The following is a 17,048-nucleotide window of genomic DNA, read 5'->3' on the forward strand; positions in this document are numbered from 1 at the left end:
GCAAAGTGGGACTGAGTCCCGCTGCACGGGCATTCTGCTGTTCTCGCCCAGGGGTTACTGAAGTGACTGCAGGCAGCTGGCCACATGACTACAGCCAGCCAGTCCAAAGCAGCCTCACCCACATGGCTGTGGTTGGTGCTGGCTGGTGGCTGGGCCTCTTTATGTGGTCTCTCCTCCTCAGAGAAGCTACCCAGTTTCCTCACATGATAGTCTCACAGTCCCAACAGGACAAGAGTGGAAGTCCAAGGCTCCCTGAAGCCTGCATTCCTTGTCCGTCAATTCTGCCACAATCTATTAGTCAAACCTAGTCACAAAGCCAGACCAGATTCAAGGGGCCGAAAAACAGACCCCACTTCTCAACGGGAAGAGAGGCACAAATCACATTGCAAAGAGACATACATGCGGGGACATGGGAGTTACTGCAGCCGTCTTTATAAACCATCTGCCACAATCCCCCGATTTTCAGTGCCCACGCTCAGTTGTGCCTGGCATGACTTAGCACAGATTCTTCTGCCCCGGCCTCCTCCAACACTTACTTTCATGCCAGGGTGGAGAAGGGACAGCTGCCCTGCTAGAAGAGGTAGGGAGAGGATCTGAAGCCCTAACTGTATCTTGGTCAGACTTCCAACCAGTGCGTGTGTTTTCAACCCCTGCTCCTTTCCTATTTTTCAGGAGTATCAGTGAATTTCATCCTTGAGCCTTCTTGGGTTCTTCTGAGCAAATAAGCGTGCTTAGCAGTTTCCCGCTCTGTGAGCTTGAGTTTCAGTGCGCTCGGGTCACCTTTAGATCAGACAAATTTCAAGGTTTTGCTGTTTCTGTTTCCTCTCCTGTTCTCTTTGTCCTTGTGGTTTTATGGGGGTGAGGGGATCTTCTTACTATATTTTTGGATAATTTTAGGAGGGAGTAGAGAAGCATCTAAATGAACAGTCATTCAGTTTTCAACTGAATAAGACAACCACAAAAACTCTCTCTCCCAAATGGCTACTCTGACTCACCCTAAAATTAAACCACAAATTTCAAAGCATTTAAATACAAGACTATTTCACAGAAAGTGTCATTTGGGGATCATATTCAAGGGAGAAAAATTATTACAAGACATAATTACTCTCAACAGTCTCCCAACTGCTTTAATTGTGAATAATTAAGAAAAATAAAACAAATTCAGGAAAGGCTCTTAAAGGAATGTTTTTACAATGAGGAGAATGCTTGAGAGAGGGAGAGAAAGAGAGATAAAGGTACACTAGCACCAGAATGAAGTAGTAACAGCAAAGAAGAATTTATAATTATTTCTCAAGAGAGAGAGATCAGAATGACCATGACTCACCAAATCAGTCTGGATTCAGTAAAAAGTAATGACAGGAGGGAGCACAAGTGACACCTGTAATTGGGTTAGAGGAATCAAGGGAATATTTTTGCAGAAAGAAAAAAGCAAAATAAGCAACTGTTAGAACGACCACCAAGGGATAATGTATAGGTCTATGTCACAGAAAGTTCAGTAAGAAGAGGGCCCTCTAACAGGGGATCAGAAAAGTTCTGAAGAAAAAAGAGGAAACTAATGAACTCCTCTACAAGACAGAAACAGACTCACAGACATAGTAAACAATCTTATGGCTACTGGGGAAAAGGGGGTAGGAAGGGATAAATTTGGGAGTTTGAGATCTGCAAAAGTTAACCGCTATATATAAAAAATAGATACAAAAGAAATTTCTTCTGTATAGCACAGGGATCTATATTCGACATCTTGTAATAACCTTTATGAAAAAGAATATGAAAATATATATATATACATATACATATATATATACACACCTAACTGGAACATTATACTGTACACCAGAAATTGACACATTGTAACTGACTATACTTCAACTAAAAAAAAAAGAAAAGAAAAAAGAAAAGTTCTGAAAATTCCCTTGGAATAAACCATCCACATGCATATGTCAGATGAAAGCACTGCATAAATAGAAATCTGCTTTTGACTTATCCATGGAGGGAGGCCTTGCTCTTGGTTAACAGCTAGAAGGATTTTCAAACAATGAGGGTGCTTCAATATTCCTGCCTTCTCTTCCTCCCTCCTCAATCCACAAGAAACAAAAGGATAAAAACAGGGGAGAGTCTTGCTAAGAAAGGTTGTCAAGGAGGATGGGGGAATGAAATCAAATTCTCACTCCTGAACCAAAACTCTGAAAAGAATCAAATACAAAACACATTTAGCCCCAGTGCCAAGAAACAGATCAGAATTCTGCAGGAGATGGAGGTTGCCTTTTGGCAAACACAGGGGACAAAAAAATGAAACAAAGAAACTCCACCAACCCTAGTACTTTGGAGCCACAGACTAGTTTTGGTGGATGTCTGTACTCTTGATCTGCAGATGCAAAGAAGTGATGGAAGAGAAACCTCAGCCAGCTGGCTTTATGCTTAACTGGCACTTCTTCATGGATATAAAAAGGCAGTGAGAATTTCCCTTAGCACATCACATTTAAGGATGAAAGTCCTAATCAAGCAGTAGTTGGACCTGTCAAAGGCATAAATTCAATTTTCCAAGAGCTTCAATGAAATAAAAATCTGACCCACAGGCCAATATTTGATTCCAATAATCCTGGACAGCATATGTGGCCAGCAGTGATACTTCATTTCACAACTGAGTAAATCTGCAGAATTTGAATACTCTGGTGTCTATACCAATCTTATGCCATCAGAAATCAATGAATTACTGCCATATGGATTGTCAAGTTGCCTCAGATTCATTCCACTGTGAAAATCCTATTTTGAAACTCAAAACCCCACAAAACTTGATTAATGACCCTCCTGCTGCACATTTAGATCATGTCCAATTTTTCTCTATTTTAAAGAATGCTTGAAATGTACAGCTTTATAACTTTTTTCTATACACATTTCCTTAGGATGAATTATTAGAAGTAAAATGGATTGGTCAAAGTCTTATAAATTATATAAAATTTGATGAGTACTAAAACTGTCCTACAGAAGACTGTACCATTCCACAACTTCACCAGAGGTATAAAAAGTTGACACCATGTTTGACAGTATATCTCTTTAACCTTCACTAATTTCATGGGTGACAAATGGTCTCTTGGTTTTATGTCACATTTTTAAATTACCAATGAAGGATCAATATTTTTAATAGGTTACTGACTTATTGTGAAATGTTTTATATATTTCAAATGTTTTGCACATTTTCCTATTGGTTTTTTTTTTCTCAACAGCCTATGAGAATGCTTTCCTCAAGGAAATCCACTATTTCTTTCTTCTGCATATTTTCCTGGTTTGTATGTGATGTTAATTTTATGGTGTTTGATACACTGGACCACAAAGAAACTTAAAGTCTCAGGATTAGTATTTTCCTTTATGGCTTATGCCTCTTGATATGATACTTTTTAAAAAATTTCTTTCATGTTATATCCATACTTAGTTTCTAGCTAACTTAGAAAATTAAACTAGAAACAGGTAATCATCTGCCAGGGGTAGATGTCACAGAACACTGGCTTTTGTTTTCCTCAATTAAAATTTACTGGTTAAATGTCAATATAACCAAAAGGAGGAAGAAACATATGTGCCTTAGCAAGTGACATCCACTACTGCTATTCAAATGGACTGGGTTAACTCCACCAGCCCAAATAACATTTGGAGTCAGTACCTTTAAACATTTTAATTTTAAATTCTCACATTGCTGTGCTTTTGAATCTCTCTGTCAAAGGGTTTCCACATTCATGATCCCCATCAGTCTTCAATTTGACATTATGAGATAAGAAAGGGAGATGTCGGCTTCCTTTAGTACAGATCAGGAGACCAAAGTTCAGAAGCAATGCTGACTGGCCTGCCCAAGACTCTCCAACCACTGAGGCTTGCAGGGTGTGAAATGCAGGTCTTGTGGATGCCTGGTCTAGTATTCTTCCCACTATACCCTGAAGAGATCTTCTGATGAGAACAAAGTAGTTATAACTGCAGGAGCTGGGAATAGAGATTTAGAAGGGGCATATCCTCTGGGCAAAAGAAAAAACAAAGAATTTTTTTCTTTCTATTACCTCATTCCCATTTTCTACCTCTTATAGCTAACTTTGTTAATGGAGAATCTCAGCACTTGCCAAATTGTCAAACTAATTAAAAATAATTGATTTGGATAAAACATTTTGCTAACGCTAGTTGGTTTAATCCTTAAGAAAGTAACAATGAACTTTATAAAATCTGAATCTGTTATTCCTAAAATGTATGTGATTTGGTAACGGGGTAAAGTATTACCAGGTCTAGTGTCTTTTTTGTGACACCACCAAATCTCTGATTCTCCAACACTAACTGGGTACCCAACAATGTCATTCAGTTTGGACACTAAGCATGTGGAGTTAGCATTAGACCCTACTGCTTAAGAGCTCAGCCCCACAGAATGCCCCCACTTCATACGCCAGCCACAAATGAGTGCTCAGGCTACCCACATTTCTGCCTGGCCCCTACAAATTTGGAGATTCTATCAAGGAAAAACCAGAAATGGACAGTAGTTAGAGCAGCAAAAACAGATTTTAATCAGTAACTATTGCAAAAGACGAAAGAGATCTCAGTATAGTGGAGATTTCTAGTCAAGAAGCAAAGTAGGGGTCAGTGGAGGAAGCATCAGGCGTAAAACGGGGTTCTGGCCAACCCACCCTAATGGGATTCTTCCTGAATGCAGGCCAGGGAGATCAAATATGCCCTGGGGAATAGTGGTAGATGAGGAATCTTATCAGATATCGAGGGTGATCAGATATGGAGGAGAGGGGTTCTGGCTAAACTGACTTAGGGTTCGTGCTACAACTGGGCTCTTGAGGACAAGGCCCAAGAATGGAACCTCATAGAAAAAATGGCTCAAAAGAGCCTGCCTCGAGTTCACCTAGTCAAGGAGAAAGTCTTTTGTCAATTTCCATGAGTCAGTTTCCAAGATCCACTAGAATGACTCACAGAACTCAGGAAAGCGCTTTACTTACTGTTACTGGTTTATTATCAAGTATACAGCTCAGGAACAGCCAAATGGAAGAGCTGCACAGGGCAAGGTGTGGGGGAAGGGACGTAGCCATGAGTTACTATATTGATGGTTAAGAACTATGTCACAGGTAATTAATACCTAGCTATGTTAGTTGTATGAAAAAAAACTACCACTCTATCAGAAAGGAAACACTGGAGTTAATATTCATTACTTTGTGGAAAAATATGCAAATGCATCTGCATATTTAAGGGAAAAAATTGTATTAAGTGTTTGATTTGTCACTCCCTCTTAAAAGCTACCAGAAACACATTTTAAATAACTCTTGGGTAAGGTTTTTGTGGACTTGTGACACTTACCCCCTATCCTAAATTTAAAGTAGACGTACACCCAACCCTGAGAGAAACCCATGAGTCTTTCACAAGTTGTTTTCGGCAAACATTCAGTTTAAGAATCTAATGATACCTTTTGCTCCACCTTCAAAAACTGAGCCAGTTCCTCCACAGTTAGGTGGTCTTTCTTGTCACTGTAGCTCAAGAGCAACAAATACAGGTCCCGCCGCAAGGACATCATTTTGTAAAAAACGCAGAACTCTTCAAATGTCAAAGTCCCCTGATTCTCATCTGTATCTGCTTCCTGAAAGAGGCACAGGAAGAACAAGGCGGTGTGAGAGTTTGAAATAGGAAATTCAGTGCTGTGTGGGAGACAGTATTTACTATAAAAAAGGTAATACACCTTTCACAAATGGTAAGCACATTCATTTCAAGCACACATGGATCAACTTAATGACTACAGATGAGGCCACAGAAAAGTTTCACATTAGAAAGAATCAACCAGACAAAAAGGAATTTCTCCGATCACAGTAAATGAAACAATAATGAAAGCTTTAAAAAACTGTCTCTGGAAACATATGACACATTTCTAAATAGGAAATGAAACATATGGAAGTAAACACATGCACCAGTTATTAAAACTTGTGTGATGAAGTTAAAGCAGTTAGGGAGAAAACTGACGTTTTCAATTTATTAAAAAGCAAGGTAGATTAAAATCAGATAAGCTAATACTTCAACTCAAAAAGCTAGAAAAAAAACAAGTTAAGCTATAGAAAACAGAGGGAAATAAACAAACAGATATAACCTCAAAGGTGAGCGATTAAACCAAAAGCTGGTCGAGGTGAGGGCTCCATAGCTCAGGGGTTAGATCACTGGCCTTGTAAACCAAAAGCTGGGCTTTTGAAGTAGCATTAAAAAAAAAGAGAAATCTTGGACAAGACTAACCATGAACAAAAGAGAGAAAACACATTTAACACATGATGAAAATAGCAGTCTCTCATCAGCTTCTGAATTGCAATTCAATGAAATGTTATTTTCATCTACTCCAGTGTCTCTCTTAATTCGGCACAGGTAGCTCATTGCTCTGATAGCCGTCAGCAGCGTGGGCACCTCTCTGCTTTTCCTCCATGGAAACCGGAAAAATTCATCTGGACTGATTTCTAATTGGAATTATTTGTTCCTAGTAATTATTGAGCAAGAATCTTTCACCACGTACCTTCCTTCAGATTGGCTGAATTTGTCATAAAGCCATTGGGGATAAACTATGAGCAACCAACCCAGTTACATGATCTTCTTTATTTTAAATGAACACAGTTGTAACAAAAACTGACCAGTAATGAATGGCTTTTTGAAATGCATAGATTTTGTGACGTGTGGTCACACGGTATGTGGTTTTAAACAAAGTTTTGAAAGTCAAAGAGCATATAAAACATTTTTTTTAAGCTTTGCTAACTTTGGGTAAGTTATGAGCCAACACTTTGACCAACGTTTAAATCATACAGTTTCTTTGTGAGGCTGACTGCTTTGCCTCCCATCACTTTAAAGGTAGAGATAGACTGATCTACAGAATGCCAACATTTTTGGTGTTTGAGGCTCTTGGTTGTAGAATCCTCACACCCTAAGAACTAGGTCAAAGGTTCATATTTCTGCCATAACTTTGTTTCAAAATATCTAACCCTGGATAGAGAGCTGATACATTTTTTAAGACTTCCTTGGAAATGCCTCAACAATTAAGAACAGTTAAGCTCTGAGGTTTAAACAACAGCATCAAAGACTTCAAAAGAAGCTACCCATACCTTAAAGGATTGTTTTTCTAAAAAATCGGTTGAATCTTGCACTGCAACAAAAAAGCAAAGAAAATTCTAGGAAGGCTTTAATGTCTTCACCAGCAATTCAGTCCAAAAAAAATTTTTTTTAAAAAGGAGGAAAGAAAATGTTCCTTAAAATACTACCAAGATCCTTGTTCCCATCCGAGCACTTACAGAACCCTGCCACATGCAAGACCTATGATAGAAATATCCCACATACAGAAGGCCCAGCTGCTTCTTCAGTCACGCCCGGCTTGAGACATCTTTAAAGCTTTAAATCTAAAGTCATAAAAAGAGATCTTAATGTTTTCTTAAAACTTCTCTAAAGCATTTACTTAAGACTTGCAAAGACATTTGACATAAACATTTCCTGGTTTGCCCTCTAAAATACTTGATACTTTAGAGATAAAAGGTATCTGAAGAGGGAAAAAATACAGAAGTAAAACCAGTTCAATATCTTATTTTATTTCTTTCTTACTTCCAAAAAGGACTGCCCAAATCATCATTTCTGTAGGTATAGACCTTGCCCTCCTCTTTAAGCTTGGCCTCTCTGGCTTCAGAAGCAGCTATCTCCCCCATACCATGAACATCTCCTATGGGAAGGAACAGATGGGGAGGCAGGGCTCCCCACAACAGGACAAAAGTGAGATGTCACCAGGAAGGCCGGGAACATGGCCAACCTCTCCATACAGTTTAAGGACAGTTCGCTCCTTGTATGACAACTAATTTCCCCTCCAGAGTCCCTCACTCCATCTCTGGTTCCTTCCACAGCCTATCTCATTCCTTCCTCTTCTTTCCTTTCCCTCATGTTGTTCCTCAGTGCAATGGGACTTTGCACTGATGTTTCCCCCAGTACAACCATCTCCAGCTTCCAAGGACAGGACCACAGGATCCGTGACTGTAAGAGGTCACAGATCCACGCCAGCCTCCATCTTCCATTCATTGCTGCCACTCACACCTCATGTTGTCTCTGCCCTTACCACCTCTGAGAGCATGTAGCTAGGAAACAAAATCTCTTTTGGGGAGGGTATAAACTCAGTGGCAGAGCACAGGCATAGCATGTGTGGGGTCCTGGGTTCAATCACCAGTATCTCCATTAAGATACATACATACATACATACATACACACACCTAATTACCTCCCCCTCCAAAAATAAAATAAATAAAATGTATATGGAAATTCAAATGACCTAAAACGGCCAAAACAATTTAAAAAATAAAAATAAATAAACCTAATTACCAATTACCTACCCCCCTAAAAAAAGATGAACATTTTTAAAAAAGGAAAGAAAGGGAGCACAAAACATTAATCATAAAATACCACCCCTATACTTATTTTTACACATAAACAAATATCACCTACCTAGTCACTTAGAAAATCATTGCAAAACATAGATTATGCATATGACTTCTCTCCAAATAAGAGCCTTTCCTAAATTAATATTCCAGTTAATTACTAGCAATGACATTATTTTTGCACCAAATTCAACTTAACAGAAATCGCTTCTGCTCCTTGGACGGAAGAGTAAATACAGCCTCAACTGGGCACCGCAGGTGAGTTCGGGCCCAAGGACTTTCCTCAAGGACCTACCCACAGGGAAAGGGCGTCTCAACTAACACCAACAAGCAGTGGAGTGAATTTCTGGACAGCTTCCTAAATGGTAGGAGTGATACAGCACTTCTAAGCCTTATGGATTCTAAATCTTAAACTCCTCTGAAACAAAAGAGAGGGCTCTTGAGGATTTTGCCAAGGGCTATTTTTTCATGTTACTTCGTCTTTATTCTGATCCTCACAGCAGCCTGTGACATCAGCAGATGAAATATTATCACCCTCTATAGGGGAACTGATCAAGTTACCCCATTATTTAAGTGTCAGGTGCCTATAATTACTCTCTGAAAACAGCAGCGATAATATCAAAGCATTTTAGTAAGTGAAATTGTGGATGCAGGTTAAGTTTAGGAAGCATTTCTTTTCCTTGAGGGAATACAATTTCTCTCTCTTCAAAGAAAAAGAGAACAACATAGAGCAGGTAATATCAACTTCCAACAAGACAAAATAGCCTTTTGAAATATCTCAGCACATCAGTCACCTCCCATGTGTATATTATGTAAAGACAACCCCATGGGAAAACATACCTGAAACATTTGTCTGACTTTTCTCCGCGGCAGATTGACATTTAGTTTATGCATCAGTTGGTGTATCTCTTCAATGTTCAATAAGCCATCACCATTCTTATCAGCTTCCTCAAAGGTCTGCTTCACCCACTTGCAGAAAAGTCAAGAAAAACTCTTGTGTTTTTGTCAAAAGAAAAACTGCTTTCCCGGAATATTCACAGGACATTCATCATTAACACCAAACTTGAGAAGAAAGTCCTTTAAGGAGGCCCTGCAATCACAGGCTTTCAGTTTCATGAGGTACTAACAAAGACAAGTTCCAAATTTGCAAATATAAACTAGTATATATAAAATAGATAAACAACAGGTTTCTACTGTACAGCACAGGGAACTATATTCAGTATCTTGTAGTAACTTATGGTGAAAAAGAATATGAAAACGAATGTATGCATGTACATGTATGACTGAAACATTATGCTGTAACCAGAAATTAACACATTGTAATGGACTATACTTCAATTTTTAAAAACATTTAAAAATAAAAAAGAAATGGGGGGAGCACATATAAGTGATTCCCTTCACCATGAAATGAGACTCAAACCAAATCATTGGGAAGCTTTTTTAACTCAAATATTTTATCTAAACAGTTAAAGCATCTCAGTGATGTAACAAAACCCCAAAGACACCAAATTCAGGCCTTATCTTCCCCCTCCGTGATTTTTGCATCAAGTACTTTTTTTACCTTCATAATACCCCACACTACATGATCTCTTCAATTCCCTTTTCTCAGTCCCACACTCACATTTAGAAATTTAGACCATCTTGTTCAATCTCCTCATTGTTCAGATAAAAGAAGAGAGGGAGAAATTTGGGAAGTACTAGTAAGAGAACTGGGCCTCACACCTACGTCTCTTGCAACCTGGTCTAGCATTCTTGTCTCCTACACAGAAGGCCTGTCTCTATGCTGTGCCTCTTCCTATTGCTAAGCTTTGCTGGTTCTTACCTAATAGACCCCAACTTCTGAATCAAGGGCAGTGATAGAAACTACAAGCCTGACAGGCTAGAGTTTGCTCTCAAAGCTCAGGAATGACACCAGATGCCTGAGGACATGAGTTTAGATACAAAGAACTTACATCATGTGAAGAGAGATTTGAAAAGACCCTCCGGAAGACGAGCCTTGGGTTGTTTTACATCGTGAGGAAGAAGAGTTATGGCAACAAATGGAAGAGTTTTAGCAGGGGGCTTTTTAAAAATGTATGATTCATAGTTGTTGGGGGTAAATTACAGAAGTTAGGAATGGTGTGTATACTTAGTAAACCAAACTGCGCTTCAAAATTCAAAGGGCAATGAAAAGAGGAAAAGAATGAAGGTGATGGAATAAAACCAGTAGGGAAAGGCTTAGGTTTAAATCCAAGAAATGGGAGAATGGGAGTAGGTCAGAAGAAAGGATGAATGAGTAATATTAGTTTATCAAGCAGGTGACATCAAACTGAGAGATTTTCATTTAAGACAAAAGACTAACTAACCTCCCAGTACTAACTCAGAACACTTACATTTCTTACAGGAGTCAGATTATGACTATAAGAGATTGTACCTTATAAAGTAAAAACAACCAGAAAGTTAAAGTCTTATTTCTTCTAAAGTAAAATAGAAGTGATTTTTCAATAGCAACTACCTGTTTCACATTTTGTCCCCTTCATAACACTTGAAAATAACCAGCCCAGTTCTTCCAAATTCAACTGTTCCTCGTAGAGTTCAGGCAGGACTTCATTCGATATGATACCTGGAAGTTAAAGGGTGACCCAGGACTAGGGGAGAAATGACTGAAGAATCACCAGAGTGAATCACTTGGGGCAATTACTAGTAAGTACCTGAATCCCATTTTTCCCTGTTTTCTGGGAACACAGTGTCCATTTCATAAGCTCTATTTCTGTTGACCGTAACACTGCTCTGTGCCCCATGAAATAAATTCATTAAAGAAGTGATGAAATGAGTCCAAGGATAGCAGTATTTCCATCCTTTTATTCTGTACTTCTTTACCCAAGCATCTCACTGACTTCTCCAGAGAATAAGCAGAGGCAAGCAAACTCTAAGCATGGATATTCTGCAGAAACAAACCATTTTGGGTCAGCTTGTCTCTGCAAGACCTTCAGTGTCAACACACAAGCTGGTATTGATGATCAGTCTAGGAGACATGCGGTTGGTAAGGCAGAAACAGAGATAGAATCGGACCAAGAAATACACACCAGTTGAGGTTCTATGCTGACCTGGCCCTGTGACAGAGGGCCACTTATATCACTTCTTGGGGCTTCTATTTCTTCATCTACCTTGTCAGTGAGCACAACTAGATGACCTTGAAGCCCCTTCCAACTCTAGGATGCTATGAAAGGAAAAACCATTCTCTCAGTAACAGTACATATGGTATAAGATACAACGGCAGGTAAAAGTATTCTGATATCTCAAAGTTCTTCTTCATAATTAAGATACGAGCACCCAAGAAAGCCCTGAACTAATGATTCACAGCCATGTGCATGATAAATTTAAGAAAAGAGATAGTAATTCCACAGAGAAAAACTAGGAGAGTAAAAACTGAATGAAAAGTTACAGCCTCATTTTTTTTTTATCAAAAACTTTGGAAGAATGTAAATAAAGCATTGAGTGTTATTATTTAGTGCAGGATAGGGACATTTTTCTGTAGAGGACCTGATAGTAAATACTGTAGGTTTTGCAGGCCATTCAGTCTCAATTGTAACTACTTAACTCTACCATTGTTACCAGAGACAATCCACAAGTGAACTGGCATGGTTATGTTCCAATAAAACTTTATCTGTGGATGCTGAGATTTGAATTTCATAAAATTTCATGCATCACAAAATTTTATTCTTCTTTTGATTTTTTTCAACCATTGAAAACCCATTCTTAGCTCAGGAGCCCACATAAAAAGAGGTGCTGGGCCAGATTTGCCCTTCAGGCTGCAGTTTGTAGGACTCCTGATTTACAGGGAAGGTGTGAGGCTTCAGTTTACAACATCCATGGGACTGCCTCAAGTCTTCTAGAGGTGAAAATTTCCCTAGTGGTATTGACAGGTAAACTGGGGGAATCGTGGAGGAAAAAGATCTGACAGATGAAAATGCTGAGATTGGGCACCAATGCCATCATCTTTGCGTGCTGGGGCCACCAAGCTTTCAGATGTCAATTTATCTGAACAGGAAAGCAAAAGATTAGCCAATCCTGATCTCTTGTGAGCAATTACAGTAGCTACTATTTATAAAATGCCTGCTATGTGCTGGACAGCATTCGAAGCACTTTGTGTATAACAACTCATTTGATCATCACACCACTACATAGGGTGTGTGCAATCATTAGCATCATCACCATGTTAGATAAAGACTCTGAAGCAGAAGAGCTGAGGTGACTCCTTCAAAGTTACACTGTACATGGCAGGGTCGGGGCTGAACCCCAGACAGGGCAGCACCCGTCTCAGTCCTCAACCACAACACTAGATTGCTTCTGACAGAAGTGAGTGCTGCATCTGCTGCCATTCCACATGGCCATCCTGCAGAAGTAACTTGGATTTCACTTTATACTGGATGGATTTTCTTCATACAACCATTTAAGATTCATTAATCTCATTATTCATTCACAGTTGAAATTTTCAGGCCTAATTGAAATGTAATGATAATGAACATCCCAGCTCTGTTCTCCTCAATTAACGTAATTAAATGTGTATCAAATCAAGAATGTCATTCTATTATTAAGATATTATCTAAACCCTTACCAAATTCTGACAAATCTGTATGAGAGTGGTTCCCTGACTCAACATAACTTTCCCTGTTTTTGACATCAGCTTTCTCTTCATTATTCATTAATTTCCTGTTTCCTTTTCTTTCCTCACTGTCATAAATATCAGCTCTTCTGTATTTTCTCTGTGTAGTTCTGGGGTACACTTGCTTTCCGGATAGCATATTTTTCAGAATAGAAAATTCCTCAGCCCTTAATCTGATTAATTTACATATGAAAACATTCCATTGCTAGTAAACACGGACAAAACAAATTAGGTTCAAAAACCTATTCACCTAAGCTGGTATATATTCAAGCTACAATATTAAAACTTTAGGATGTTAAATGTAATGGCCAAAATAGCCACAGAGAAAACAGCTATAGAATTTACACAAAAGGAAATGAGAAAGGAATTTAAACATTTTGCTATGAAAAAATCAACACAAAAGACAGTAATGCAGGAAACAAGGAACCAAAAAAGCTATACAGCATAAAGAAAAGAAACAGCACAACAACATGTTAATCCTTCCTTATCAATAATCATTATAATGTAAATGGATTAAACTCTCCAATCAAAAGACAGATTGACAGAATAGATAAAAACTCATAACCCAACTATATGCTATCTATAAGAGACTCACTTGAGATCCAAAGACACAAAGAGCTTGAAAATGAAAGGACAGGGAAAAATATTCAATACAAATCATAACCAAAAGAGAGCAGGGGTGGCGATACTAAATTCAGATAACAGAGTTTAAATCAAAAAAAGTAATAAGAGACAAAGAAGGACATTATGTATTAATAGAAGTCTCAATACAGCAAGAAGATAAAGCAATTACAGACATTTATGCATCTAATGACAGACTATCAAGATATATACAGCACAAACTGACAGAACTGAAGGGAGAAAGAGACAGTTCTACAATAATACTTGAAACTTCAATACCTCACTCACAATGATGGATAGAACAACCAGACAGAATTAAGAAAACAGAGAATTTAAACAACACAATAAACCAACAAGATCTAACCGACACATACAGACACTGTATCCAACAACATATACATTCTTCTCAAGTGCATAGGGGACATTTTTCCAGGATAGATTATATTTTAGGCCACCAATTAAGTCTCAATAAAAAGATAGACAGCAGAAAGAAGGAAATAAGATGAGAGTGGATATGAAATAGAAGAACAATTGAGAAAAATCAATGAAGCCAAGTAGTTCTTTCAAAAAAAATCAAGAAAACTGACAAACCTTTAACTGGGTGGACAAAAAGAAAAAGAGGAGAGATCAGTACTAAATCAGAAAGCAAGGTGGGGGCATTACTACCTATTCTACATAAATAAAAGGGACTGTAAGAGACTACTGTAAACCACTGTACACCAACAAATTGGATACCTAGACGAAATGGACAAATTCCTAGAAACAAAAAACCGACCAAAACTAAACCACAAAGAAATAGAAAATCTGAATAGATTTATACTTAGCAAGGATATTGAATCAGTAATCAAAAATCTCTCAACAAAGAAAAGTCCTGGATTTGATGGCTTCACTGGTGAATTCTACCAAATATTTAAAGAACAAATACCAATCCTTCTCAAATTTTTCCCAAAAAATTGAAGTGGAGGGAACACTTCCTAACTCATTCTATGAGGCCAGCATAACACTGATAACAAAGCCAGACAAAGACACTGTAAGACGACTATAGACCATTATCTCTTATTTACATTGATGCAAAAATCTTCAACAAAATACAGTTGACCCTTGAACACCTTGGGTCTGAGATATGTGAGTGCACTTATATGTGGATTTTTTTTTCAATAGAGAAGTACTGTAGCGCTACACAATCTGCAGTTGGTTGAAACCACAGGTGCAGAACCTCGGATTTGGAGGGCCAGCTGTAAAGTTATACTCAAATTTTCAACTGCTTGGAAGGTCTGTGCCCTAACTCCTGCATTGTTCAAGGGCCACTAATAAATAAAATTCAACAGCATGTTAAAAGGATTATACATCATGACCAAGTGGGATTTATTCCTGGGATACAAGGATGGCTCAACGTATGAGAATTAATCAGTGTAATATGCTGTATCAACATAATGAAGAAAAAAAACCCACAATCATCTCAACTGATGCAGAAAAAGCATTCAACAAAATTCAACATTCTTTCATGATAAAAACATTCAACAAAACAGGAATAGAAGAAAACTACCTCAACATAATGAAAGCCATGTATGAGAAAGACCACACCAAATACTACATTCGATAATTAGAGACTGAAAGCGTTTCCTCTAAGGTCAGGAACAAGACACAGATGCCTGCCTTCGCTGCTTCTGCTCAACATAGTGTTAGGAAGTTCAAGCCAGAGCAACTAGGCAAAAAAAAAAAAAAAGAAAAAAGAAAGATAAAGAAAAGGCACCCAAATTGGACAGGAAGAAATAAAATTATCTCTGTTTTTAGATGATATGATCTTATATGTGGGAAACTTTAAAGATTTGCAGAAGAGCAGAGCAATACCACCCTTCTCACTAATTTCTTTTGCTTTGAAAAAGTTATTTTTCATAAAAACATGTCAATATGTAATAGAGTTTATCATATTTTAATGAGATATTTTTGAAGTTCCCAGATTTAATTTCTAATATGACAGCAGATGGAACCCAAATAAAAACTCTTTGGAGTCTTCAGTTTTTAAGAATGCAAAGCAACCTGAGAGCAAAGTCCAATTATGTTCATTTCTCTTGTCAGAGGTGGGTTTAGGATGGGTCTGCAATTGCATTTCTGGCCAAACTCCTGGAAACTTTTTCTTTGCTCTTAAAAAAAGAGTTTATAAGAAGAAACTCTGCTTCCTCTGGGCAGGGCTTCTCTGTGTTTGGAGCTGCCACAGATCTCTTTAACCCAAAGGTATCCAGCTACAGGACCAAGCCAACACGCCAAGAATGGCAGAACCAAGTCTCTGATGACATTACTGAGCCACTGAATTAACCAACTCTTGAAACTGCTCCACCTCAGATCTCTTGTGCATGAGAAAATGAATATTCTTTATTGTTTCAGGCACTGTTAGTATGGATCTGTGGTTTGCCCCAGAAAGCATTCTTAATGATTCAGCATTCGTTTTTTATCAAATGTAAAGGAGTTAAGACCCAAACTCACAGAAAAAAAGCACAGTAAGTTAATCCCTATGTTTGTGTTTTGTTCATTTATGAATCCTAGGTGCATTTAGCTGCATGTTGTGAATACCGATGGAAACATCACGACTCATCAGCTTCGACCTTTGCACTGTCGACATCCTTCTATGGACTGAGTATTTCCACTCTGCTCCAACAACGCCCTGGGTGAGGGATTACAGCCAGAGCAGCACAAGCTCATCACTCCTGGAGAAAAATTCGGGTGCAAGAGCAAGGAGGCAGCACTATTCCCCACATGGACAAGGGGATCATGTTCCTTTAAGACTGCTCAAAATGTGAACAAGGGAACCAAAGCCGTCAGCAAATCTAATACCCTCGATTTACAGAGAAGGAAACTGTGGCCAGAAAGGCCAAGCATGCCACGTGAGCAGCTTGAACCCAGCAGAAGAGGTGCCTTCAGACCAAGCACATGAATCACTGATCTTGTCAGCACCGCAGGACCATGAGAATAGGTTTAATCAAGAATGAGGCTCGGGCTCCACTTCCTTGAACCGTTCAGAGAGGGTCAACCCTGTTAAGTAAAAAAATAACTTCCCCTTGAATATCAATCAGTTCAGTTTCCAAACTGTGAATTAAGAAGAGAGAAAAAGCAGGAAAGAACTTAATACCGGGCACATAATTGGAACCCCAAAAGCATTTGTTAAACTAAAAGGGCTTCCTAACAAAGTAGGATTTTCTCTAATTCAAATAGGTGCTTCCCCAGCTACCTCATCTCTCTTAGGAAACTTCAGGCTGCTTTTGGAGACTTCTCAGATTGTGACACCAAATCCAGGCTCCTCAGAAGAAGCCTGCTCCTGAGTTCACACCAGCTCAACTTCCTACATGTTCTGTATGTTCGTTTACTTGGGGTGAGAGTGA

The 17,048-nt window shown here is 38.6% G+C and overlaps 1 protein-coding gene across 2 annotated transcripts in view; it reads right to left on the reverse strand.

Moving 5' to 3' along the window:
- The window catches only part of PLCH1 (phospholipase C eta 1), a 76,621-nt gene extending 67,251 nt beyond the window's left edge, over nt 1–9,370 (reverse strand). For both annotated transcript variants that reach the window (XM_064492163.1, XM_031449580.2), the window contains exons 1-2: nt 9,246–9,370; nt 5,435–5,605 (exon numbers count right to left, since the gene is read on the reverse strand). In XM_064492163.1, the coding sequence (XP_064348233.1) occupies nt 5,435–5,605; nt 9,246–9,299 (225 nt within the window). In that variant the 5' untranslated portion in view covers nt 9,300–9,370. The remainder of the gene's footprint in view (nt 1–5,434; nt 5,606–9,245) is intronic.
- Between the last annotated feature and the right edge of the window lie 7,678 nt (nt 9,371–17,048).

This window comes from Camelus dromedarius, chromosome 2, assembly GCF_036321535.1.
Source record: "Camelus dromedarius isolate mCamDro1 chromosome 2, mCamDro1.pat, whole genome shotgun sequence".
Classification (NCBI taxonomy): Eukaryota; Metazoa; Chordata; class Mammalia; order Artiodactyla; family Camelidae; genus Camelus; species Camelus dromedarius.